This window comes from Mesoplodon bidens (genome assembly GCF_964165515.1).
Source record: "Mesoplodon bidens genome assembly, chromosome: 11".
Taxonomy (NCBI): Eukaryota; Metazoa; Chordata; class Mammalia; order Artiodactyla; family Ziphiidae; genus Mesoplodon; species Mesoplodon bidens.
Window position 1 is genome coordinate 95,532,423 of NC_138167.1, and position 27,113 is coordinate 95,559,535.

Genomic DNA, 27,113 nt, shown 5'->3' on the forward strand with positions numbered 1-27,113 from the left:
GAATGGACTTTGAATGATGAGTGGAGGTTTCCTAAGACAGGAGAAGGAGGAAGAACCATCTAGTCTGAGGGAATAAAACTGAGAGATTACGGAAACACAAAAATATGTGGTAAAATCAAAAGCATGGTGCTCATATGTTGAAGCTGAATATAAGGAAATAGAGTTGGACCTGCCTGTGTGATGGAAGTGTTTTGCATGCCACGGGATACTTTTATTTTCATTTCTAGAAAATGGGGAAATATTCATGGGGTAAGGGGGCCCTCATTTATTGGGTGCATTCTGTGGGCCAGGTGTAGCACTTGGCACTTTACATGGGTAGTTCATTAAATTTTAAATGACATCTTTAAAGGAAATGTTATTCACATTGTTTTGCACGTTGGGAACTGGGGCTTAGGAAATGAAATAAGTTTCCCTACAGTACACAGCTGGTAATCTTTGGGCCTATCCTTCAAAGCCAGCACTCACCAGGTTGGGTGGGTACTGTGCACTGTGCTGGGTCCTGGGAAGAAACAATCAAGGTAGCTCAGTCCCTGCCTTCAAGGACAGGGTCTACCAGAACTGTGTTCTTTCTGCCCGTCACTGGATTGTCAGCAAGGACACAGGAAGACCAAGTGACTCAGGCTAGAATCTGGAGAAGAATTTAGACAAGAGAGAAACTAGAGGATATTTTAAAATGGTAAGAAGTAAGAGGGAGGAGAGGATGAGATGAGTTGGTAAATGGAGAATAAATATCAAGCAGTATCCGTGGTTAATTGGATGTGGGTTGAGGGGAGAGTTAACAGCATCCCCTGGATGCCTAGTTTGGGTGGCTGCATGGCTAGTGATAGCAGGAGCCAGAGGGGAGGGGTGAAAAGAATCTTTGGGGATTAGAGCCAGTTAGAACATTTAAAATAAGTACAGTTTTATTTTGTCGAATTACCTGAAAAATCTTAGTATAAGTCACTGGTGACAAATCCAAAGAATTTTCTGTGGTGTGCTTTTAATTGGAAGAGACATTTATATGTAGAGCCAGTGAGATATATTGGACAGTAAAACCTGAGATATCCCTTAAATTTTCACTCCTTCTCCTACAAGAAGGCATCTGTAATTTTGAGTCTCTGTAATTAAATTAAGCATTATAGCTATTATTACTGTTTCTTATTCATGGTACAAAGCAACATAAAAGTCCCTGCTGCTTTACACTGTACAGGAAACACATTTGACAGCTCTGGACTCGGACAACTTCTGCCTAGGTTTGTTGTGTTTCTCCTTTATGCTTTATATAATTGGCAGGGCTTCTAGGATTCTAAGACAGGTTAAATAATAAAGGGTACCCTTTGAAGGGTTTGGTTGAATAATTTCAGAGACCTGTTATTGTCTCCATTGATACCCCTTAGAAAACAGTGGTCTCTCTGAGATCACTAGCGTAAGATACTGAAGGAAAAAAGGAAACTATTCTGGTTGACAGCATCCTGATGTCCTTGCAGCATAATACAAGCTGACATCTAGGGAGAGGAGATGGGATGATGTATGCCATGCTTAGTGAAAGGAGACTTCCCCAGAACTTCCTATAGGCTAATAAGCCTTTTTCTAGGTTGCAAAGTCTTTCAAAGAACCTTCCAGTGTTGGTCCTGTCTGCATCACATCATAACCCACCTGCCATAAAAATCAGTGGAGACTATCTGAAGGATGGGCTTTGGTATTTGTCCTCGGGGATCCAACCAGTGTCCAGGTATGCAGGCCTGGTTCATCAATTTTAAAAGCCTCACCTGAATCTGGATACTCCTCCTAAACTAGCTTTGCCATTTAAGCCAGGCTCCATCATCCCTGGGATTCTACAGTACCAGGAGGAGATAATGCTCCATAGTACTAGGTCTGTCTTTAGGGTGTTGGCAGGGCTTCCCTGGTGGCACAGTGGTTGAGAGTCCGCCTGCCGATGCGGGTTCATGCCCCGGTCCGGGAGGATCCCACATGCCGTGGAGCGGCTGGGCCCGTGAGTCATGGCCACTGAGCCTGCGCATCTGGAGCCCGTGAGCTATGGCTGCTGAGCAAAAATGACTCCCCTGCCCTCGAACCTATTCTTCCAAACCTTTCTCTTAACTCAGATCCCTCCTTCCCTTCCCTTTCCTCTCCTCATGCTGCCCTTTGGTGTTCAACAGACCCATCCTTCTTTGATAAAATTGCTTCCCCCTATGTCCACTGAAAATTCAAATTCCACAAGGGCTACTGCAAAAACAAACATTTACTGAAGATCTGTCATGTACCAAGCACTCCTATGCATTCTTCAATCTTTACATTTTCCTGCGTCTTAATCAGTGACCAACTGTCTAGGTTTGCCCAGGACTGAGGTATTTTCTGGGACTTTCAGTCCTAAAACCAGGACAGTGTCCACCGGAGACCTGAGACACAAAGAGGTGAGGTCATTCTCTAAAGGTCACACTCTTCGACAGTGATTTCTTATGACTCAAACCGGGATCCTCCTAATCCAAATCCCTGGCCTTCCTGCCCTGTCACACTGGCTGTACTAAGGGTTGGTTTGACGATTTGATTAGGAACCACACTAGATTTTAGTGACTGAGATGTATTTGCATGTTTAAGTGGAGCTGTAATAGCAGCACGTATGAGTATGAGGGAGGGGATTCTTGGTGGGTATGTTATCATCACCTCCACAGCCCCCCTCTCAGGCCAAACCAGACCTGGAAGCAAATATCGAGAGTCGGCAATTTTGATATTCCTGCTTCTGAACATTTGCGAGAGGCTCTGCCCCTGGGGGGGTTGAGTGTCACAGAGTGTCACGGCTTGGGAGAGTGTGGGTGGGCAGAGCACGTATTTTGGAAGCACAAATCGGTGTGAATCAGTGTGAATGGAAGTGTACCTTGTAACTCGACTTGCCGGGTGAAACCTACCACTCAAAAATTAACAGACCGATTTAAAGATCTCATTTTCTAGGAATATTTTTCCACACAGCTTTGTTCTGGTTCCAGATGTCTAGTGTTCACATTTGTACTCTTGAAGATGGCTGTGTGTATGTGTATGCGTATATGTGTGTGCATGTGTGTGTATGTGTGTGCATGTATATATATGTTTATTGAGTGTATATGTATAGGTATACATGTATGTGTGTGTGTGTGTGTGTGTGTGTGTGTGTTGTATTTATCCCAACAACCATCAGGAATTGTTTTTCCTCCTGTTGGTGCCCGAACATTGAGGGTTAAGCAGAGTTACTCTAAAGCATCACAACTGACATGTAGTAGCTGTATTTGTTTCCAGTTTTAGTCTCCGGATCTGAAAAGGTAGGCTCAGATCAACCAAATGTTAGATCTGTGATTGCTGGCACTGATTTTTTTCTTAAAGCTTCTGCTTGCTTTAAAATTTCTGCCCCTGGGCCGACTGCTAGTGCTGTGCATTCTCTACTTCCATGGTTCAAAAAATTTTATATGTATAACTACTCTCACAGGATAAAAATGTGTATAATTATATACACTTTTTTTCCTCATTAACCTCTTTGCTCTCTTGTAGTGTTTGGTTATTTGATGATTTTCCCCTCTCAAGTTTGCTCACATTATGCATGCTCCTATCAAGAGAATCTCCTGCACACGCTTCCTTTCCCTAACGAAGTCTGGCACTGTGGAGGGACTGAGAGAGCAGTTTTTCATGAATAAATGATGATCATTTGTAATTAGCATATCAACTGTATGTATGGAAATGATGCTTCTAAATTACTTGACTGTGATTAGAAGCAGTTGATTTACCTAAGTAGTTTCAAACCTTCTTCCAACAAACTCCATACATAATTAATTTAGTAAATACATTTCCTTTGGCTTCCTAGATAATATACAAGAAACTTCTACCTATTCCAAAGGCAAATTATATTTTGTTGTTGCTGTTATTGTCCTTAAGCACCTGAAGCCCCACAGTAACATGATCACCCAGGAAACAGTTCAACAAACAGCTAACATTTTTTGGACCCTTTTTAAAGTGTCAGGTGCTCTTCCAAGTGCCTTGTGTATATTATCAATAAATGTAACGCCCATAATGATTCTATAAAGTAGACACTCTATGATACCCTTTTTACAGATGAGAAAATTGAGGCATGGGGATGCTAAGCAGCTTGTCTGAGCTCACAAAGCTGCTAAGTTAAGAAGCTCAAATTCAAACTTGGGCAGTACTGGCTCCTTAGCAGCCGCATAGCACAGGGAGATCAGCTCGGTGCTTTGTGACCACGTAGAGGGGTGGGATAGGGAGGGTGGGAGGGAGACGCAAGAGGAAAGAGATATGGGAACATATGTATATGTATAACTGATTCACTTTGTTATACAGCAGAAACTCACACACCATTGTAAAGCAATTATACTCCAATAAAGATGTTAAAATATATATATATATATATATAAATGTGTGTGTGTGTATGGCTGATTCATTGACTAAGTGTTTATTGAGCACACAGTAGATGCTGGGCACAGAGATAAATAAGACTCATCTTGCCCTCGGACAGTCTAGTGACAGCAGAATGGTTGAAAACTAATAAATTACAGCGCACTGAAATAGATATTAGCATTTAGGCAGGAACAAAGTACTATGGGAGGGAATTAGCATATTTTTTCCAGAGGATAAATGTAATACTTCTTATACTTGCCACTTTTCTTCAGGAAAAGAGAATACATTTAGAACAGGATATTAACATGTTTGAGAAAAGGAAAGGATCAAAGAGTCATAAAGGTTTTTTTCTGAATACATCCTATTACTTGTGTGGAGATAGTTCTTTTTTTTAAACATCTTTATTGGAGTATAATTGCTTTACAGTGGTGTGTGAGTTTCTGCTTTATAACAAAGTGAATCAGCTCTACATACACATATATCCCCATATCTCTTCCCTCTTGCGTCTCCCTCCCTCCCACCCTCCCTATACCGCCCCTCTAGGTGGACACAAAGCACTGAGCTGATCTCCCTGTGCTATGCAGCTGCTTCCCACTAGCTATCTATTATACATTTGGTAGTGTATATAGGTCCATGCCACACTCTCACTTTGTCCCAGCTTACCCTTCCCCCTCCCCCTCCCCGTGCCCTCAAGTCCATTCTCTACGTCTGTGTCTTTATCCCTGTCCTGCCCCTAGGTTCTTCATAACCTTTTTTTTTTTTTTTTTTTTTTTTAGATTCCATATATACGTGTTAGCATACGGTATTTGTCTTTCTCTTTCTGACTTACTTCACTCTGTATGACAGACTCTAGGTCCATCCACCTCACTGCAAATAACTCAATTTTGTTTGATAGTCCATTCTGAATTAAACATCCAGTCAATATGTATTTTTTTAATGACCAAAAGTGCTGACTACAGAGCTACACCAAGGCAAAATTGTAAGATTTGTCTCACCTATCCAGTCCTCTTTCCTGGAGTAACATAGTAAAGACACTCTTAAGATGGCATTTACTGTTTGAGGTGGTTATAGTCTAGGGCACTATGTCTAAACACTAATCTGCACATCAGTGACTGGCTGGCTGTATCACCTAGCTCATATTGCTGTGGACCTTGATATGGCAAGTCTGGGATACAACCTAGGTCTCTATATTTTAAAAGTGTTTAAGTTGATTTCTGTGTACATCCAGGCTCAAGAACAACTGGTCTGAAAATACCCATGAATAGGAGAACCACTGATATGATATTTACTTTCTCTTTATTATCTTATTTAAGGCTATGGATTAGTAGGTAAGAGCCTAGTCTCTGGAAACAGATCTCAGTTAAGTTCCATCTGTTCCACTGACTAGCTGGGGACTTGGGACAAATTTCTTAAGCTGTCTATTACCTCTCCATTACAAAGCAGCTAACAGTGCCTTGCACTCAATAAGTGCTCAATGAATGTTAGAGTATACACACATACCCCCCCCACACACACCCACATTTATTATGTATAGACACACACACTCTTAAAATAATATCAAAACACCTTCACGGACTAAAAGCAAAACTATCATAAGAACAAAATGATCAGTCACTGTTACCTTTGTGGGAAAGGAGTAGGTCTGTCTTTGGCTATATTGGACCTTTTCAAAGTTAAGAATAATAACGCACTAATAGCATAGTCTTATTCTGCTTCTTCACTGGCCAACTCATACACTTTAGAGCTAGGAGTTGACACATCCTTATCATTAGTTTCTATCCTTTCGCATCATGTAAAAACCGACCCACCATTATCTGAAGTAGTTAATCTAAAAAAGCAGAATGAGGTTGTTGAAAGAGCAGTCATCAAGAATAATGAGTTCTGGGCTTCCCTGGGGGCGCAGTGGTTGAGAGTCCGCCTGCCGATGCAGGGGACACAGGTTTGTGCCCCCGTCCAGGAAGATCCCACATGCCGCGGAGCGGCTGGGCCCGTGAGCCATGGCCGCTGAGCCTGCGCATCCGGAGCCTGTGCTCCGCAACGGGAGAGGCCACAACAGTGAGAGGCCCGCGTACCGCAAAAAAAAAAAAAAAAAAAAAGAACAATGAGTTCTAATCCAGCACTGCAACTAACAAATTTATAAAATGGACCAAGTCACAGCCACTCTTGGTCTTTATTTCCTTATGTATTAAGGTGCAAGGAGAACGAGGTTGCTTCTAAGGGCCTTTGCAGGTATGATGTTCTGAGTTTGTGAGCTACTTAATTGTACTAACATAACTCAATATCTTTGATATCATTTTATTTCCTGATAACATTATTTGGTCCTTAATCCAAAAGAATGACTGATGCATTTAGGAGCCTATGCATAAACCTGGCTCTAGATATCTACAGTAACTGAGAGGTATAGCCAACTCTCGGTTATCCAACGAAGTGTTTAAGCAACTTATCAGCAAGCTGGATCAGGATTATGTCCATGTAGTCCTCACAGAGAAAGAACCACATGAACATGAAGACCTGGGCATGGGCCATTGGGAAACTGATTGTGCACAGATATTGAGATCCCTTTCCAGGGCAGGCATCTCTTCCATCTGAGGTCTAGCCAAGGTCAAAATTTAACAACTGGTTTTTCTATAACGGGGGGAGAGCACATATTGTGAGCAAATTCATGTATGCAGTGTAATCCAAAGTTCTCTCATATTAGAGGGGATTCTTGATCAACCAAGATATTGAGTGTACCAAGAAATAGCAGCCATTTTGATAACTCATTATTGTGTGTGGGGGGGAAAACTGAAAAATCAGAATGCAACAATGTTTAAAAGTTGGTTCATTTATCAGCCACTGACTTGCCAAATTTGCATCAAAGTAACTAACTTTAAAATTTCCCGGAGCTTTACTACTACTACTACTACATGAGATTGCTAATGAAACAAGTATGCATCTGGTTATTTACTGAGATCATTTTTCCCAGCTTCCTGAATGAAAATATATTCCTTTATATATTAACATTTTAGAAGATCCAGTTCTTACGGTTTTTCTTCAGTTTAGTATTTTATTAGTTTGTATTTATGCATTTGGAAATGGTAATATTAATGAAACCACTTGAACTGTGCTTTTCATTTTGATTTCTATGTGTGTTTTTTTAAAATTTAGCAGGGGAAAGAAATATTTTCAGGATGGGAATGTCCATTCTTCCTGTGCATTTTTTTTAAATTTATTTATTTATTTATTTATTTTTGGCTGTGTTGGGTCTTCGTTTCTGTGCGAGGGCTTTCTCTAGTTGTGGCGAGCGGGGGCCACTCTTCATTGCGGTGCATGGGCCTCTCACTGTCGCGGCCTCTCTTGTTGCGGAGCACAGGCTCCAGATGCGCAGTCTCAGTAGTTGTGGCTCACGGGCCCAGTCGCTCTGGGGCATGTGGGATCCTCCCAGACGAGGGCTCGAACCCATGTCCCCTGCATTGGCAGGCAGATTCTCAACCACTGCGCCACCAGGGAAGCCCCTTCCTGTGCATTTTAATTTACTTTGGTAAAGGCTCGTGGCCAGACTAGGCACTACTATGGAGTAGGTAATATTTCTCTTTAGGGGCTTTTCTTTTTTCAGACCACTTCTCTTTGGTCTAAATTTCCTGGATACCTAGTATACCCCCATGCCTTCCTCACCACCCCTCACCTCCTTAATGACATCCAACTTTTACCAGATGTCTGTTGGAAAGCCTTGTTAAATTAATCCATGCTAATGACTTCCTCAAATTGCAGTAGGTACAATAAACTCTTAAAGCAAGAGGATGAAATCTAAAACTACAGAATTTCTTTTAGAAAGTATAGAAAGCTCTTATGGAAAGTATAAAGCTCAGGGTTTTTTTAATAGAGGAGGGAATTTCACTTTGAAATTGGAAGTTTTCCCTGGTCTCCTCAAATCACCTAAGGGCCACGTTTTCATCCTATGTGAAAAGCTGGTGTTACAGGTTTTCAATGACTGCTCAAACTGAGCTAATTGTTATAAAGGACAATTCCTGAATCAGGAGGATGTGTGTGTGTGTGTGTGTGTGTGTGTATACACACATATATATCTGTAATAGAAAGCTTAACTGTTTACAAATAAACTATTTCAAAACATGTTTTAAATATTTAGCTTGAAATGAGGCATAGTTTCATTAAGAGTGAGAGAGACTAGGTCAAAAGTAGGAATAAATGATAAACTTTGAGGGCTAAGGGAATACCTGCTGACAGGTGTTTGTTCCTCAGCGTGTATACCCTAACTGATCAGATAGCTTTTTTTATGCATGGAACAGGAACTCCATGGAAAGGTTGTCTGCTTTTTTGTTCTTACTTTAAAAGGGAAAGAAAGGAGAGAAAACTGCCTTATTCTTATTAAAAAGTTATACTGAAGGACTAAAAGCACTCCAGAGATAAATTATAGTTTAAGAAGACAAACATATGCCCCCCAAAGTATTTATAAAGTAGGCAAAGCCAGTGGGAAAAGAGAGCCACCCAGAATAATCCTCAAGATTTTTCTGAAAACAATTTTAAAAACAAAGTTATTGAGTGTTTGAAATGATAGTCTTATAAACATGCTTATATTTCTTCAAATCTCTGAGTTACCTCTTAGTTTCTGTTATACTGCTTAATCATATAATTTGTATTATTTTTAACACAGCATTTTTAGTAGTAGAAATGAAGAAGTGTGACACTGCCCAGATCCCGTGTGGGTTCTGTGCCCTGGTGGGAAAGACAGAGGGAGAAGGTAGAGTCAGACTCGGAGACCCGTTAACTCTGCCGAGCCCGAAAGAATCTGAGTCACCGTCTAAACCAAAGATACAGCACTGAGGCAAAATTCTGGATTCAAAGACCGTGGAGCCTGCTTTTTTTTTTTTTGCAGTACGTGGGTTTCTCACTGTTGTGGCCTCTCCTGTTGCGGAGCACAGGTTCTGGATGCGCAGGCCCAGAGGCCATGGCTCACAGGCCCAGCCGCTCCGCGCCACGTGGGATCTTCCTGGACTGGGGCACGAACCCGCGTCCCCTGTATCGTCAGGCAGACTCTCAACCACTGCGCCACCAGGGAAGCTCCCATGGAGTCTGCTTTTTATCAGTTGCTAACTGTATTGGGGAGAGCAGCACTGTGGGTGAGAGAGGTAATCCTGCCAGTTCTGCAGGGCTGAGTACGGCACACCAGCCGTGTTTCTCAACCATTCTCTATGGTGAGAGCCTGATGGTCCCGTGTATTAGTCCCACAGCCCTCCTGTGGCAACTCTAAATTGTAGGCAGAGTGCCTAAACTGGGATAATGGGCCTCCAAAGGTCCGGCCTAGAATTTCCAACCCTATTAAATGAAAGCAAATGGAACAAAAGCCAAAAAGAAGTCTGGAGACTAATCATCTGGCCTAGAAAATGGGTGAACCATTGTTATTAAAACATATAAACATGTAAGTTTTAATATTAGAAAAGAAACTAGAGAAGGGTATGAACAAGCAAATCACCCAGTTTTCCTTTTAAAGGAGAATTCCATACATTAATTGTTAATACATTAACAATTCACCTTGGGACAAATTACAAAGAAATGACGAGCACACTGAAAACCGAGTTTGTGTTGTACAAAGTTGTCAAAGTTTTCCCCTGTCCATGTTCTTCCAGAGAACTTAGTAGAACATGACTGGTAAAATAAATGCTTAATAAACATCTGTTGAGCGTCCAAGTCAATGACTGAGTGAATAATTAAAGGAATAAATTAATCAGTGAATAAGCCTATTTTCCTAGGCTTCAGCCACAGATAAAACTTCACTCTGCTCAACAGCTGTGTATAACCCCTTGCTCTCTATTTAACCCAGACTTGGCAGAGGAATGGTTATATAAGTTGCCTCCAGGGCTCTCCACAGTCATTTCTTAAACCCTTAGTATCTGCCTGGTTTTCGGACAAATGACTGAAGGCCACCAATGGCTATCTCATTGCTAAGTTCAAAGCCTTTTTTTCCTGCAGTCCACATCCACCTCGCTGAAGCAAATGACAGAACGGAACACAATTCTTAAGTCTCCAAATCTGTATAACAGTCGTCATTAGGAATGTCAAGATATAATTTGTGTGCTTGAAATGCAAATTATTTTTTGTAACTCAAGATAATATTCATTTTAGCCCCCCTTCTCCCTGGCTTGTGAAGATGTGATCTCAACCAGTTTGGGTGGCCTTCTCTGCCACTTCAGGGCCACTCTTCGGTATTCTGGCAAGTGGTTAAGCCTCTCTTGGTCCCTGTCACGTCACACACACGTCTCCCCCGAGCTTTACCCAGGAAGCAAGTCAACAAGGCCTTTGCGCTTGGATCCTATAAAATAGGAGTTACGTCATCTACCCTGGGGGTCAGCTGAAAGGGAAGGACTGCCTCCTTTTCTCAGGGTTCTCTTATGTCTGATTACAACTTTTCTTCTCTTTTACTACTCCCTAATCCCAACCTGGAGAAACCTTAAAGGGGTGGGGAAGAGCCTCTTCGAGTTTACCTATAGTAAACATAGTTTCCCCAGCTATTGTCTGTGCCAGGACGTCCAAAGAGTATTTCTGAAACTCAAAAGCCAAGAATTGATTTATTTTTTGCTTTCTGTAACATCACATCTGTTTTATAGGTGTGTGTGTAAATCTGATTATATCCTTAGTAAATGTTCCTGAAAGTAAAAATCTTCATTTATGAAGGGTTTATCCAATGCGTAACGATAGTGCCCTCCAGAAAAACTGTACCAGTTTGTGTTATATTATTAACAGTATATGAGTACCTTTTCCTTATGTCCTTGTCAATACACCATATTTAAAAATGCATCTTTACCATTTTTAAATTAAAAATGAAATATTTTTCATCTATATTTCTTTAATTATTAGGGATCTTGGACATTTCTTCATAGGTTTATTGGGCATTTTAAAATTATTATTTGTCCATGAGTTCTCTTGCCTATTTTGCTTAGATCTTTACTGTCTTGTAAGAGCTCTTCATTTGAAGAATATTAACAAATTGACTGTCGTGTATTGAAAACATTTTTTATAGTTTATTTGACCTTTCATGGTGTGTGAGACATAGAAACTTACAATCCTTAAATCTGATTTTTGTGGGGGGTTTTCTTGGTATTTTTACTTAAGAATTCCTTTATGCATTGCAAGATGATGAACACTGACCTGTGCTTTATTTTAGTTGTTTCAGCATCATTATTTAACAGTCCTTTTCCCCTTTGGTCCAAATTTCACATTTATCATACAATCAAGACTTATATATGATGGATCTACTTCTAGACTCTGTTTTGTTCTACTGTTCCTTACTACACCAATAAGACTGCTTTAAGCATTGTAGATTTTTTTTAATATAACAATTTTATAAATTTATTTATTTTTGGCTGTGTTGGGTCTTCGTTTCTGTGCGAGGGCTTTCTCTAGTTGTGGCAAGCGGGGGCCACTCTTCATCACAGTGCGTGGGCCTCTCACTATCGCGGCCTCTCTTGTTGCGGAGCACAGGCTCCAGACTCACAGGCTCAGTAGTTGTGGCTCACGGGCCCAGTTGCTCCGCGGCATGTGGGATCTTCCCAGACGAGGGCTCAAACCCATATCCCCTGCATTGGCAGGCAGATTCTCAACCACTGCGCCACCAGGGAAGCCCTAGATTTTTTTTTTTTTTTTTTTTTTTTGGCTGTGTTGGGTCTTCATTTCTGTGCGAGGGCTTTCTCTAGTTGGAGCAAGCGGGGGCCACTCTTCATCGCGGTGCACGGGCCTCTCACTATCGCGGCCTCTCTTGTTGGGAGCACAGGCTCCAGACGTGCAGGCTCAGTAGTTGTGGCTCACGGGCCTAGTTGCTCCGTGGCATGTGAGATCTTCCCAGACCAGGGCTCGAACCCGTGTCCCCTGCATTGGCAGGCAGATTCTCAACCACTGCGCCACCAGGGAAGCCCTAGATTCCTAATAAATGTTAATATCAGATAGGCAAAGTCCCCATTCGTTACTATTTTTATATTTTTTCCAAAGTGTCCAGACTAGTGCATTTACTCTTCCAGGTGAAATTTAGAAATTCCATTCTCAATGTTAGTGTTATTGTTTAGTTCTTCACTGTTTCTCACCCTCCTAACTTGAACTTCCATTCAATGCATCCTGTACCCCAGTGCAGCCTAACCTGCCCATGATTCAGCTACAAATGTAATAAATAATAACAATGGCAATACATCTCATTTGCCATATCTTCTTGAAATTTCAGACTAGGATTGTACTATGATACTAATGTCACATTTGGCTCTCGAGAAAAGAACATGGAAACTCTCCCCTTTAAGAAATGTCACTGTCTTTTCAGAGTGTGGAAGGAGAACACCATGAGAAAGCTGTGGAACTACTCAAGGCTGCTAAGGACAGCGTCAAGCTGGTGGTCCGATACACCCCGAAAGTCTTGGAAGAAATGGAGGCTCGCTTTGAAAAGCTACGGACAGCCCGGCGTCGGCAGCAGCAACAATTGCTAATTCAACAACAGCAACAGCAGCGGCAGCAACAAACACAGCAAAACCACATGTCATAGGTAAGAGGTGCCTTCTTCTATACAAGGAAAGTCCCTTACATGTTTTTTTTTTGTTTGTTTTTTTAAATATAGTTTCTTAGACAGCTGGAACATAATTACTAGATTTAATAATCCAAACAAAATCAAACAAACAAACAAAATGACCTCAGAAAATGTAAACAAGACAGTTGCTTACTTTATGTGTCATTCAGCCATATTCCCTGCAAATGTAAGGTATTTTTGAAAAATGATATTATTTAGGAAGGCCAGGTACACACTATATGATGCCTTTATACAAATTACAAAAATGCAGCCTCTGTGCACACCCAGATCCTCAGGCACATGGCTATATGACAAGAGTGTGGGCTAGATTCCATCCCCCCTCACCTCCTTGGCCAGTTGCCTTTGCACAGTGTACAAACTAAACCGTATAGTGCTGATCCTGGGAAGATCCCCTTTAGAACACTGAAACAGTTTACTAGAAAACTGCTCCACTGAAAAGAATGAAGTAGAGACCTGCCAGTGTTTATGCTCTGAGAGATTTTGAAATTCTCTCTGGGTGCTCACTTAAAATGTGTCTAAGGTATACCTGCCTTTTTTCTAAATTCCACTTTGTGACAAAGAATGCTAAATCAGGTTTTGCTACATGTTTTTAAGAAAATTCAAGAAAAAATGTTAAGAGTGAGAATCACCATCTCTGAAGTGCCTGTTTTGTGCTAGGCTCTTCTCACATGTTATTCCTCAAAAAACCCTTCACAGTAAGTATCACTAAAACACCATGTTTTTAGATGAATGATACGAAGCTGCAATAGTTTCAGTGGATTCCCCACAACCACACTTGCAAGTAGCATAGAATTATTTTCCCTTCTTATTTTGCCAAGTATTTCATGTGCCAACATCAGAAATTCTGGAGTTACGTAAGTTTTCCTTGCTATCCTTTGGAAGAGACAGTTCATATTGTTATACACCTCTATGCTATGATGTCTGCAAATGTGTATTTGAAATGAGGTTCAAATGTTCTTGGGAAGATGACAATGGGTAATGGTGGTTTTAACTCATTCAATATCAGATTACTGTTTGCACACACTGAATTCGAAAAGAGATTTTCAACTTTTTTGTGCCACTCATGAAAAGAAGCTGCATGGGGAAGTAAAAAGAGTATGGGATTTATTCTCAGAGAGTTCTGGGGATTCAACTATCTTTCTTTTATAGCCTGCTAGTTTTGTTATATATATATCACAGTTTGGTGTCTTTATCTAAAATTACATTCCATTCTAAAACCTACATTTATTTTCATTTTGGATGATCTGTCCATTGGTGAAAGTGGGGTGTTAAAGTCCCCTACTATGAATGCGTTACTGTCGATTTCCCCTTTTATGGCTGTTTGCATTTGCCTTATGTATTGAGGTGCTCCTATGTTGGGTGCATAAATATTTACAATTGTTATATCTTCTTCTTGGATCGATCCCTTGATCATTATGTAGTGTCCTTCTTTGTCTCTTCTGATAGTCTTTATTTTAAAGTCTATTTTGTCTGATACGAGAATTACTACTCCAGCTTTCTTTTGGTTTCCATTTGCATGGAATATCTTTTTCCATCCCCTTACTTTCAGTCTGTATGTGTCTCTAGGTCTGAAGTGGGTCTCTTATAGACAGCATATATATTTAACAATAAATATTTATTTGTTACCGTGATGGGCCAGGCACTGTTCAGTGGGCTGTAGAAACAGCATGAGCAGAGCAAAATCCTTGCTGTCATGGTGTTTACATTCTGGTTGGAGGAGATAGTTAATTAACAAGTAGATAAAAAAATACCCTATTGAGACCAGTACTTTGTAGAGTTAAAATAATGTGCTTTGATAGAGACTGGCTAGGTGATGACCTTCTGTGAGGTGATCAGGGAAGACCCCTCAAAGGAGGTAACATTTAAGCTGAGGTTGAATGACAATGCGAAGCCAGGAAATGAGCATAAGAAGAGGAGGAAATAGCCAGTACAGTAGCTCTGAGGCAGATGTGAGCCTATTTGACATTTGAGGAATAGAAAGAAAGCTGAGGTAGTTAGGCAATAAAGAGTGAGAGGACAGTTAGATAGATGGGGGCCAGGTTATAGAGAGCTTTTTAAACTGCTTAGGGAAGTTAGATGTTATTGCAGTGGAAACCACTGAAGGTTTTTAAGCAAAAGAGTGACATAATTTTAAAAAGTGTTAAAAGAAAGTGTTAAAAAAGATCACTGTGGCTGCTTTGGGGAGAATAGATTATTGCAGGGTAAGAGTGAAAACAGAGACCAATTAGGAGACTATTATATAGGAGTCCAGGCAAGAGATATGGTGGTTTGGACTGGGATGACGGAATGATTTGGATGCATACAGACAAGTCATTTTGTCCATATCCTTCTTCTCTCTAATCCGTTTCAAACGTAAAGATACTTCACATTTGTACTTTCAGAATCCTTGCAAAGGTCTTTTTGCTAATAATAACAATCCAGTATTCTTCAGTCAAACATTGACACTCTTTTCCTGAACAGATTTTTTCTTCCATTCTCAATAATACAGACTTGTACCAATTCTCCTAAATTGTTCTACCACACTGGCCCATAGTAAAATTGTTTTAAAGTGTTTTAAAAGAAGTATGTTGCCCTTCCGACTTCTGAGGTCTTACTAAAAGCTTCCAGTATTTATGCTCATTCAGTCATCTTTGGAAGTATACAACTTGGCCATAAATACTGCTGGGCCATATACTCAATTCCATTTCTCTCTTCCATCAGTCTTCATTAAATCACTTGAGAATTTCCTACTGTTTCATTATCGAAGAGTAACAATTTTAATAAAAGGCATTTAAAACCATGTTTATTTGTTGCGCGGGATACGGTAAAGCTCTGTTTAAGTGAACATGAAATTTATATCTATGCCTGCCAAGACAGCACTTGTGGTGCACAGGATCATGGACCCTTGAGATGAAACTGTAGTGACCATTCCAAGTACAAGCAAAGTACAACTCTCTCATGTCATCCATGGATTTTATGGTGGATTCAGTCAAAGAGACCTACGTTAGCTCTTGTTCAACTTTTAATTAATTAGATTTTTTAAGGATTAAATGGGATTTGTTACACTTGCTGACTCATACTGTGGTTGCTTTTGAGAAGAGATCTGAAACTATTTACTTTGAACAGATCTCTGATTTTTTTTTTTTTAAGTTTGACAGGTCAAGCAAAGACCAGGTAAAGCAAAAATACTTGTCAGATATTGTCTTACTGTTTATCACATGAAATGTAACTTCTGTTCTATAAATTAGAAATAATATTTTGTCTGAGATGGTAGAAGTTATTAAGTAACTAGCAATGGTCAGTGGTGCATACAGATGGAAAATAGGTTGAATGCAAGTAGTGTGTGGAAAACGTGTCTTATGCCTACTTTTAATTTTAAACTTCTCCTGAAGTGAATCTCAGTTGTCTTTTTCCCTAACTTCCATCTTTGTTAATCAGGAACAATATACTACATTTCTTAAATGTAGTAAATATGATCACTACATAATTACATTACAGAAACCTAAGCAGATAATATGAATATAGGTTTCTTTTTAATACTATACCCACTTTTTTTGAGAAAGTGTCCCATTTATTCAGCTTTAAGAGTTTTTTTTTTTTCTTTTTCTTTTTTTACTGAAGTGTAGTTGACTTTGATTATTAAGTTTTAGGCATACAGCATAGTGATTTGACATTTATATGCATTATAAATTGATCATCACGATAAGTCTAGTTACTACCTGCCACCATACAGTGTTATTACAGTATTATTGACTATATTCCCTATGCTATACATTGTCCCATGATTTATTTATTTTATAACTGGAAGCTTGTACCTCTTAATCCCCCTTCACCTATTTTGTCCCCCACCCCATAAGCATCTCATTTATTTTATTTTGTTTTATTTATTTTTACTTTTGGCTGCATTGGGTCTTCGTTGCTGCCTGTGGGCTTTCGCTAGTTGCGGCGAGCAGGGGCTACTCTTCGTTGCGGTGCGCAGGCTTCTCATTGCGGTGGCTTCTCTTGTTGCGGAGCACGGGCTCTAGGCGCGCGGGCTTCAGTAGTTGTGGCACGCGGGCTCAGGAGTTGTGGCTTGCAGGCTCTAGAGCGCAGGCTCAGGAGTTGTGGCACATGGGCTTAGTTGCTCTGCTGCATGTGGGATCCTCCCGAACCAGGGCTCGAACCCATGTCCCCTGCATTGGCAGGTGGATTCTCAACCACTGCACCACCAGGGAAGCCCATCATCTCATTTTTTTTTTTTTTTTTTTTTGCGGTACGCGGGCCTGTCACTGTTGTGGCCTCTCCCGTTGCGGAGCACAGGCTCCAGAAGCGCAGGCTCAACAGCCATGGCTCACGGGCCCAGCCGCTCCGTGGCATGTGGGATCTTCCCGGACCGGGGCATGAACCCGTGTCCCCTGCATCGGCAGGCGGACTCTGAACCACTGCGCCACCAGGGAAGCCCCAGCATCTCATTTTTAAAAGTGTAACTTATATAAATCCATATTTCACTCAGATTCCCAAAGAATAAAAGTAAGAAAGAGGAGGAATACTTTTTGAGATGTCACTATTCTGAGGAAGTCAAGACCAAAAGCTTGTTTAATTTCTCTGACCTTCTATTGGCGGATCCAGGGTGAAGAATTCATTTACATTCAAATACAGGCTGCATCTTAGCAGATTTACAAAGCAGCCAGCCTTTGCCAGTAGCCTCGCTGACTTTCTTTTTCCTCTTGCTCTTCAGGCCCCCACGTCCCTTATTTTATCTGCGATTTATTGTTCTATGCCTTCCATTTCCACTGCCACAGCCACGGGCCTCATGGTCTGATCCAGGCAACCACTGCCAGAACTGCCAGCCCACTTACTGAGAGGTCCCAAAGGATAATTCTGATAACACTGAATTCAAGGAACCCAGAGTTATCAAGCAGAAAACTGCACCACAAATTATTATAATAATCATAATGCTGGATAAAATCTATTAAGAAATTGGGTATGCCAAGAACTCTTCTGAATGCTTCATGTATATAGAATTACTTAATCTTTACAAAAATCCTATGAGTATTAGGTACTATTTTAATCTCTTTTTAAAGAAGGAAACTGAGTCATGTAGGATTTTTTTAAGTCTACTTATTTCACAGCTAAGAAGTTATAGGGCCATGATTCAAACCCAGGGATGTGGGCTTCAAAGCCTCTTTCTTTTAACAGCTGTGCTGCTCTTCCTCTTTCTTCAATGGCACCTGCCCTTTCATATCCCATCCCGCCTCATGGACACATTCACATGAGCTTTCCAGGAATTCAGTCTCACACTGCTTAGAGTTGGCGCTAACCCTCACCACTTCCCTCTAAGACAGTGCCCTGTGCTTCAAAGTACGTCGCCATTACAGCTCTGTTTGTTTCCTGTTGCTGCCCTAAAAATTACAAAACACATTTAATGGCTTAAAAGAATACAAATTAATTTTCTTGTAATACTGTAGGACAGAAGCCCAAGACAGTCTCGCTGGGCTTTCAGAGGCTCTAGGGGAAGATTCATTTCCTTGCCTTTTCCACCTTCCAGGGGATGCCTGCATTCCTTGCCTCCTGGTTCCATTCCTCACCCTCCAAACCACCAGTGACGGTCGCATCCTCACATCGCATCACTCTGACCTCTGCTTCTGTCATCACATCCCCTTCCCCGAGTCTCTCTTCTCTCACCGTCTTCCACTTCTAATTACATTGGACCCACCTGGACAATTCAGGATACTCTCCCTATTTTAACATCAGCTGTTTAGCAAGCTTACTTCCATCTACAACTCTAAGTTCCCTTACCGTGGAATCTAACATATTCACAGGTTCTGGGGATTAGAACGTGGACATATTTCAGGGGCCATTATTCTGCCTACCACAGTGGCTCATTGAAAAATTAGCGAAGCCGTTTGATCAACAAAAGTTAAACTAATGTGGAAATGAGGCCTTTATTTAGAAAGAAACAAGGCATCATCCATCTGTTCAATTGTAAGTCATGGGAATGAGGGGAATCGTGAGAGCATTTGGTGCAGGTGGTTCTTCCCAGTGGGTACCTCAGTGATGCACAGTTTGGATGCCCAGTGCTCTCTCAGCTGCTGGTAGATCCCTCGGGCCTACTCCCCCTCTGGGTAGAGGAAGAGACCCAGGACTCTTACTAAAAGTCATCTGCTCGAAGTCCCATTCCCTGAGGACATGTACCTGTGTGATAAGTTAATGGATTAAAAACTCGGTCACATGGCAGCTCTGTCACCTGGTAGCTAAGGGACTTGAAGGAAGTTATTCAATGTGAGACTCATGAAAATGGTCTGTTATGGAGATTAAGTAAGAAAAACTATGTACAGCTCTTCACAAACTATGTGGCAGTTGGTGAGCGCTCAGTAGTACTGGTAGCGGTAGTAGTGGAGTCGTTAGAATGTTAATGGCAGAGGATACTTCTATGCAGTATCTTGTTAGGTGACTCCTGAAGACGTACAGCGGCCTCCTGCTTGACTTTCAGTTCCACGCGGTGGGCCCAAGGTGCTTTTAGGCATTTCTCTAGAAGGCTTGGTGGCTGGAGAGTGCTGATGCAGAGTAGGCAGGTTGCAAACCTACCCCCCACGCACACTTTCACTCAACCAGAACAGTTCGTTAAAAATGTTTTTTGTATGTGATGCTCTGCGTTCATTGAAATAAAAATATCCGCCGCTTTAAAAACAAAGATCGAAAACCACTGTTCTTTCTGAAAGCAATGACTCCATAATGGTAGAAAAGTGACAGGTCTGGGGGAATGTTTGGGGAGGCTGCTCCCCAAATGTGACCACATGGGGCACCTGCTTACTCTGTTCTACTCTGTGTCAGGCTGGCTGACCTCGTAGGAGAAGAGACAGGCCTACTATCTGCTTTACTGAAGGGATATTGGTGCTTCCAGCCTATCAGAGAGAGGCTTTGCTTGCATGTGTCTCAGCAGGAGCAACACTAAGCACCTTAAGAGTCATAATATATAAAGGTTATCTCTTCTTTTCCTTCGTGAAGAAACACAGAGTCATCTGGAATTGGGAGGAAGAAATGTTTTACATTTGAAATGTTTCCAAACTGATTTTTTAAACTTTAATCTTAGGGAATAACTGTGTCTCTTCCATCCTCATTTGGTAATTACTTCCTTTGCAGACATCAAACAGTTTTTTCACATGTGGAAGGCTGTGCATGAATGATAGCGCCCAAAATACTCCTTGCTGTTCTCACATAGCACATGCTTCTTTGATATTTTTAGCTTATTGTAGTTGAATACTAATCACTGATTTCTCTTCAATCTCCCCCCCCCTTTCAGGTCCTTGAAGCTACTTGATCAAACACCCAATAGTCACAAGTTTGAAACCGTGCTTCAGAATCCCAGCACATAGTAAAGGAAAAGACAACACTGATCATTATACCTGTCAAGAAACTGTGAACACGTGGTGTATAAATTCTTTACAAAGGCAACTTGACACCTTCTTTCTCTGGGGCTGAACCCCCGCTGCTCACGTGCTCTTTACACACACAGACCTTCCATTCACTGCAGTGGGAATTCTCAGTGTGTAAAGGGAGAGGTTTTCCAGTCTGCAGACTGAAACAGTATAAGAAGAATAAAGTCCATGACTTTCAGATAAATCACCAGGGCCAGGGTTAAGTGAATCTTGGGTCTATAGCTTTTCCAGAGATTAACAAATCTCTCATTAGGCTATAGTTCAAACTGCATCAGTTCAAGGTTGTTGCCACTTAAAAGAAACCTACACATTGCCCCTCACGGGGACCTGTTCCACATCTGTATTGCTGACTTGTCTGAATTAGAATTCCAGTTAATTGCAAATTCAACCTCTGTTCCCCTCTTGAAAATGGCAAGTTACTATACTATATTTATACTCAATTCAGGTTCTAGAAGCATTTGGCTTTTTATTTTCTGTTTCCATGAATTATGCATTAATAGAGTGGGCAATTTCAACTCAACTTTTAGTTAGTTAAAAGCAAGGATAGAGAACTCTAGTACTGTTTTTTTTTTTCATTTAAGTCTTGCTTGTATCTATTCTTATTAATTCTAACAGAATATAATGTCTTTTATTCCACAAAATATATATCATCAGAGTGTATTTGTTACAAACTTAGGTCTTTTCTTACCAAGTGTTATGAATCTGGTAAGAGAATACTAGCAAAGGACCCGGCTTCATGAACTGATCCTCCTATGATATTTATAAATAACCCTGCTCTCAGTATTTTTTGTTAATTTTATATTTTTGATTGATAAACTGGAGAAATCTAAACTCTTTTTACCTACACTGATGTGCTGTCATAGAAGTCTGTCTGATATTTTAAAGCTTAGGGCTTTACAAAACTAAATTATGGATGTGCATATATATATATACACAAATATATGTCATACAAAATCTAGATCATTTTTCCCAAGTATAAACTGGATATGTTTGGCAATGTAAGATCAAAAGTATTATTCCTCTTAAAATTAGGCATATGGAAACCAGAGATATTAATGTTGTGAATGAAAAGATATTACTGCTTCTAGGGTAAAAATATACCTGCTTCATTACACATATTCATGTAGGTAAACAGACAGTGAGATATCATCTTTCAGAAAGTATCATTTACTATAAAATGATCTGTTAGAATCATCTATACTGATCATACCTTTTAACTTATGGTGAATCTAGGCACATAAGTCTGATTTTACTTTATGGGATTAGCAGGAAGCAATAATTATATGGGCACTTAAATACCTTAGCCACACAAATGTACCTGAAGAAAGAATAAATGTCCAGTTGAAACATTCTAGAGAGATCATTAAAACTTGAGGCAAATATTTGAATATTCCGTTTTCTCAGATGAAGAAACCCATTCCCCAAGGGACAATAAATTTCACATTTCAGATAGTCCCTCAAATTAGAAATTTATGAAGCTCAGTTTAGGAACTGTCTTCTTGAAAATAAAACCAATTGGAACTACCCCGCATGTTTCATTTTGCCCTGTCGGGTGCTGTTATTGTCAATACCAAGTTCTGCCTACTCTTCATAGCCCGTCACTCAACAGAGGACAAACAGTAAGGAAACCAGGAGGTGCACCTATTTCAGCAATGTCCTGCCGTGGTAACAGATTCCCATTCTTGAACATGTATCATTTTTTACTAGAGAGAACTGGGGTGGGGGTGGAGCAGGGGTGAGGACCCTGCATGTTATGTAAAATAGGGTTACAGAAGAGGTAAGCATGACTAAGGGAATGAATGAAGAATACAGGAGTATTATTCAGTTTGAAAGAGGTAGTTCCCATTTTTATAAGAAAAATCTAATAAAACATATATTTTAGTTATCATTTAACAGAAAAATATTCAAGGTATTCAGGCTATGCCACAGACTCTCATAAAGGGAAATCATTGCACCCTTGTGATGAGGAAATGGTCATTTCAACACATCTCAGTACACTGTATAAATTTGGAGCTTAAGGTATGTTTTCGTTTAGCCGTAAGTGGTTGGTTAGTATTAAATTATCATATGTTTTCATGTCAATATAAATATTGTCATGGTGTTACAGAAGCAACTGTCAAATGGGCAGACAGCTTACATGTGTTTTCTGGAAACCTTTGTATTTTATGCTTCATTTGCATAATGTTTTCTGCTAATAAATGTATGCCAAGTCGTTTGTCCAAGTGAAGGGGCAATCCATCACACCTAAGGCATCTAAGGACAGATTACAGGTCACACTAGTCCTGTTTACAAATGACCAGTCAGATGGCCAGCTTTCTTCAGTAAAATCTAGTAGTTGAAAGCCTTCCCCTAAAGTTTTCGTCAAAAGTAGCCATACCTAAGACTTAGAGAGGCTGCTTGTGGTTGTCTAAAGGTTCACTGAAGCCAGAGGGAAAAGGAAGAAAATTACCACAACTTGTATTAATGCCTTTTATTATTACTGATCATATTAGAGCCACTGACAAGTCCAAAATCATATTAAAATAAAGACATATGGGGCTTCCCTGGTGGCGCAGTGGTTGAGAGTCCGCCTGCCGATGCAGGGTACACGGGTTCGTGCCCCGGTTGGGGAAGATCCCACATGCCGCGGAGCGTCTGGGCCCGTGAGCCATGGCCGCTGAGCCTGCGCATCCGGAGCCTGTGCTCCGCAACGGGAGAGGCCACACCAGTGAGAGGCCCGCGTACCGCAAAAAAAAAAAAAAAAAAAAAAAAGACATATCATGTTGCTCTTACATGAAGCTTTACTATAAACAAATGAGATAGTAAAAGTTGGGGGAAAATCTGTTGTGACTATTCATCAGTGATCCTGCTGAATTTTAATTCTTTCCCTTGACCTAATTGGTGGCCAGATTTTTCTAAACTCTTTCCTGCTGTGATTTTGAAGGCAGAATACACAGCATAGTTCAGTAAGAGAATCCTTAAACCTTTTCACTGAAGCATTTACATTTTGATTCTGTTGCCATTTGAAATAGAACATCCACAGGGAGATAATGAGCTTAAATGACAATTGACTTTGGAAAGACTAACAGACTTTGCGCTTCCTCCATCATGTAACCAATAGGGAATTCTCTAGTTCTGTGAACTACACTATCTTTTAAGACGATGCTAAGATCTCAATACAAAATCTATCATTCAGGAGCTTTTTAAGAATTCAAGGCTGTCTCTGAAGAACTTGGCTAGGGATGGGTTATACCAATTTACAAATGCAGTTTTCAACCATGACAAATCAAACTGATCTGATCTCAGTTCATTTTACTCAGCTGTGCCCATAGGACTGAGACGTTGGAATACTTTGTCTACATTATGTTTAACATCTATAGATATTTGTGGATGTGTGAATAATGCTTGAATTTCTCATCTTTTGGCTAGTTTGGGTTTATCACACAGACACAGCCTGTTAGTAAGACCAGCTTTAACAGCATCATGAAGTAGAAATCAGTGCTCTAAAGATTCAGGGAGGCCAACGTAAGGCAAAATCTCCTGAAACATGGGGTAGTCCTACACATCTCATCCCTCTCTAGATCATAAAATCCCTGAGAAAGGGCTATAACCGCCTTGTGGACTGCTGTATCCCTAGCATCTGGGATAATGCCAGCACAGTAGAGGCGCTCAATTAATATTTGTTGAATGAATGGACAACTAAATAAATGAATGAAATTAGACAAAAAAAAATGAATTTTGCCTTCTGATAATTTGAAAAATTTCACCAATTTATATTATCCTGATTGGAATTATAATTTCTGAATTACATAATTAGAACCAGAATTGACTCTTTATAAATATTTTTTAGATATATGAATTTGGAATCGATTACTTCAAAGGCTTCAAGGGTTTGAGAACACTTAGATAGGAATGTTTAGGGATTCAGAGTTTTTACAATGAATAAAACTCAACCTTTCTAGTTACTTATGAAAGGTTCCTGAGTTATATGACAAGGATGATCCAAACATGGAGCTCCATTTATAAATTTTGTAAAATATTTTCATTTTTAAAAAAGAAAATTCATATCATCAAACATATTATTAATATTCCTTCAATATATATTAACCACTTTTCTCTAAGGTTTTCATTGTAATTGGAGACACCATCTCTGAATCTTTTCCTGCTTTCAAAAGATCACTTCTCCTTTCTTATTTGATTCTTAGAATGTACCTGAGCTAAAGATTAATCACATAGCAATTAAGACTTTTCCATGTGTTTATTCATCTAACAAATATTTATTGTATACCTAGCATATGCTACGTTTTGGAAATACAATGGCAAACAAGACAGATGCGGCGCCCCCATGGAGTTTGCTGTGAGGGGCTCCTCAACACTTGTTCTAGCAATAACTAGGGTTACTGTCTAATGGATCCTTCTTCACAGCTAATAGAAGAAATGAAATCCCTTACCCCATGGAAACCATGAAAGACTCTGCACATATTTATGTGAACTGCTCTTCTAAACACACCACTCAAAAATGCTGCTCAGTGTACCCAGACACCATAGTTATACCCCAGTGAGGCAGGTAATAATTTATTCATAACTAACACTTATTTAGCTCTTACTACTGTGCTCAGTACATTCATAGACTATATCATTGAATCCCTTCAACAACTCTATTTAGTAGGTTCCATTTTATAGACAAGAAAACTGAAGCACAGATATGTGACCTGTCCAAGGTCACACAGTTAGCAGTTGGAACTGGGATTTGAACCCACACAGTATAACACAGAAGCTTATGTGTCTAAGCATTATCTGTGGCTTGGGGGACACCATTACATTAAAATAAATGTCAGTAAAATAAATGGGTCACTGTATATAAAAGTTCTTTGAAATTGTAAAGTAGTATAGAAAAAGATATTAGTAAAGTATTATGATCAACAAACCACATCAGTGGCAGAAACAGAGTGAGAACTCAGTCTTAAGTTGCAGCTTACTCTCATGAAGAACACTTCAAGCCAGGGAAATGGATAAAAGTACAGATCCAGAAAATTTCTGACGTGATAAATATTGCAATGACTTTTCAGAATTACTTATTGTTAGCCACTGTGTCTATTTGGTGCTACAGAAAAAAAAAAAACTGAAAGAACAAAATCCCTTGCTGTAAGGGCTTATAATAAATACACAATGGGGAGATGAATCGAGGATATTCCACATTTATGGGGAAAGATTGGGCCATAGTACTATTTTCTCACCATTGCATGTGATCTTGTCTTTCTAATTGTTTTCATTATTTTTCTGAAAGAGCTGCAAAATTGTGCAGTGGTTCAACCTGACCAAAGTGGTAATATGCTGCTGGGAAGTAAAAGTATTAGATACCAGACTGGAATTATTGTCTTCATTCTCAAATTTAAGTCCTTTTAAAGCATGAATATAGAGCTTCCCTGGTGGCACAGTGGTTGAGAGTCTGCCTGCCGATGCAGGGGACACGGGTTCGTGCCCAGGTCCGGGAAGATCCCGCATGCTGCGGAGCGGCTGGGTCCGTGAGCCATGGCCGCTGAGCCTGTGCGTCCGGAGCCTGTGCTCCGCAACGGGAGAGGCCACAGCAGTGAGAGGCCCGCGTACCACAAAAAAAAAAAAAAAAAAAAAAAGTATGAGTATAGAGGGACTTTTAGATGCTGAAGGCACCTGAATATTTGGATTTATTAAGTAAAATAAATTAAGTTCCTGTTAAGTTCCTTGTGTTTCTCCATTCCAGATCATACTGTGAGGTCGTGCTATTGAGGGGTTAGGTTCTAAAACCAATATGAAAGGCAAAAATTGAGAAAGAGGAATCATACTCATTATTTAAATTTATTCTCTCTCTGGCCCCTCCCAGTTAAATGGGCATATGATGCAACTTAAATGCTGGATCATATTTGTGGAAGCAAGGAGTATTCTTAAGAAAACTTTATTACCTCATCATTCTTTCCTACTACCAGCTAATTAGCTCCTTCAAATAATATTTTGGAAAGTTTAGCTTTACACGTAATACAACAGTAAACTCATAAGCCTTTTGTCCAAAACCATACTTAACTTCTACTTCCCTTTTGACACTTTTGTTTTTACTAATGATATTACCGTTCTCTGTACAGATTTACTGATCTTTCTCATTTGCCATTCACATCAATTCTTAGATTCTACTTTGACAAAGTCTCTTGCAACTATCTTATCCATTTTCAATATTCCTACCTGTGAGCAGAAATTTAGTACTTTTTACTAGGACTTCTGTGAGCTTTTAACTGTTTTCCCAATTACCGTGTCTACCCATATAAATTTCCCTATATATTGATGCTTGATAACTCCCCCTGTAGCTGTTCCTTTGCTCAAAATTCTCCAAGGGGTCCCCCATCAAAAAAAAATTAAGATTTCTAGTCAAGACTCTGAACCAAAACACCAACATGATGTTGGAGAAGAACACTGTAGTGCCACCCCTCCATCTACAAGGGCAAAACAGAGAACATGAAATGTGATGGTACTGAAATCTGGTACATGGACTGTGAGATAGAAGTCACGGGGTTCCTTGACACTGAAAAATATCACAAGGTTTTCTTCTAGATGAAATGAAATGCAGTGAGAGACTAGCAGTGTTCTGTGGTGAAGATACAGGACTGTATCTGACTATGATGCACCAATTCCAAAATATTTGTTTGGGGTGGTGTGTGTGTGTGAATGTGCGGGGTTATGCTAACACCCTAACATTAGACACAAGTATGGTTTGAGATGTGGATTTCCCAACTAGATAGCACTGCTTTTTCAGCCATGCTCTATCTTGCCATCCAAGTTGACCACGGCCTATT

General features: G+C 40.1%; 1 protein-coding gene across 7 annotated transcripts in view; it reads left to right on the forward strand.

Annotated features, from left to right (window-relative positions):
• Positions 1 to 22,525, forward strand: part of LIN7A (lin-7 homolog A, crumbs cell polarity complex component) — a 245,147-nt gene extending 222,622 nt beyond the window's left edge. For all 7 annotated transcript variants that reach the window (XM_081249927.1, XM_081249932.1, XM_081249928.1 and 4 more), the window contains 2 exons: positions 12,656 to 12,874; positions 20,178 to 22,525. In XM_081249927.1, coding sequence (XP_081106053.1) covers positions 12,656 to 12,874 — 219 coding nt within the window. In that variant the 3' untranslated portion in view covers positions 20,178 to 22,525. The remainder of the gene's footprint in view (positions 1 to 12,655; positions 12,875 to 20,177) is intronic.
• The last annotated feature ends 4,588 nt before the right edge of the window (positions 22,526 to 27,113 follow it).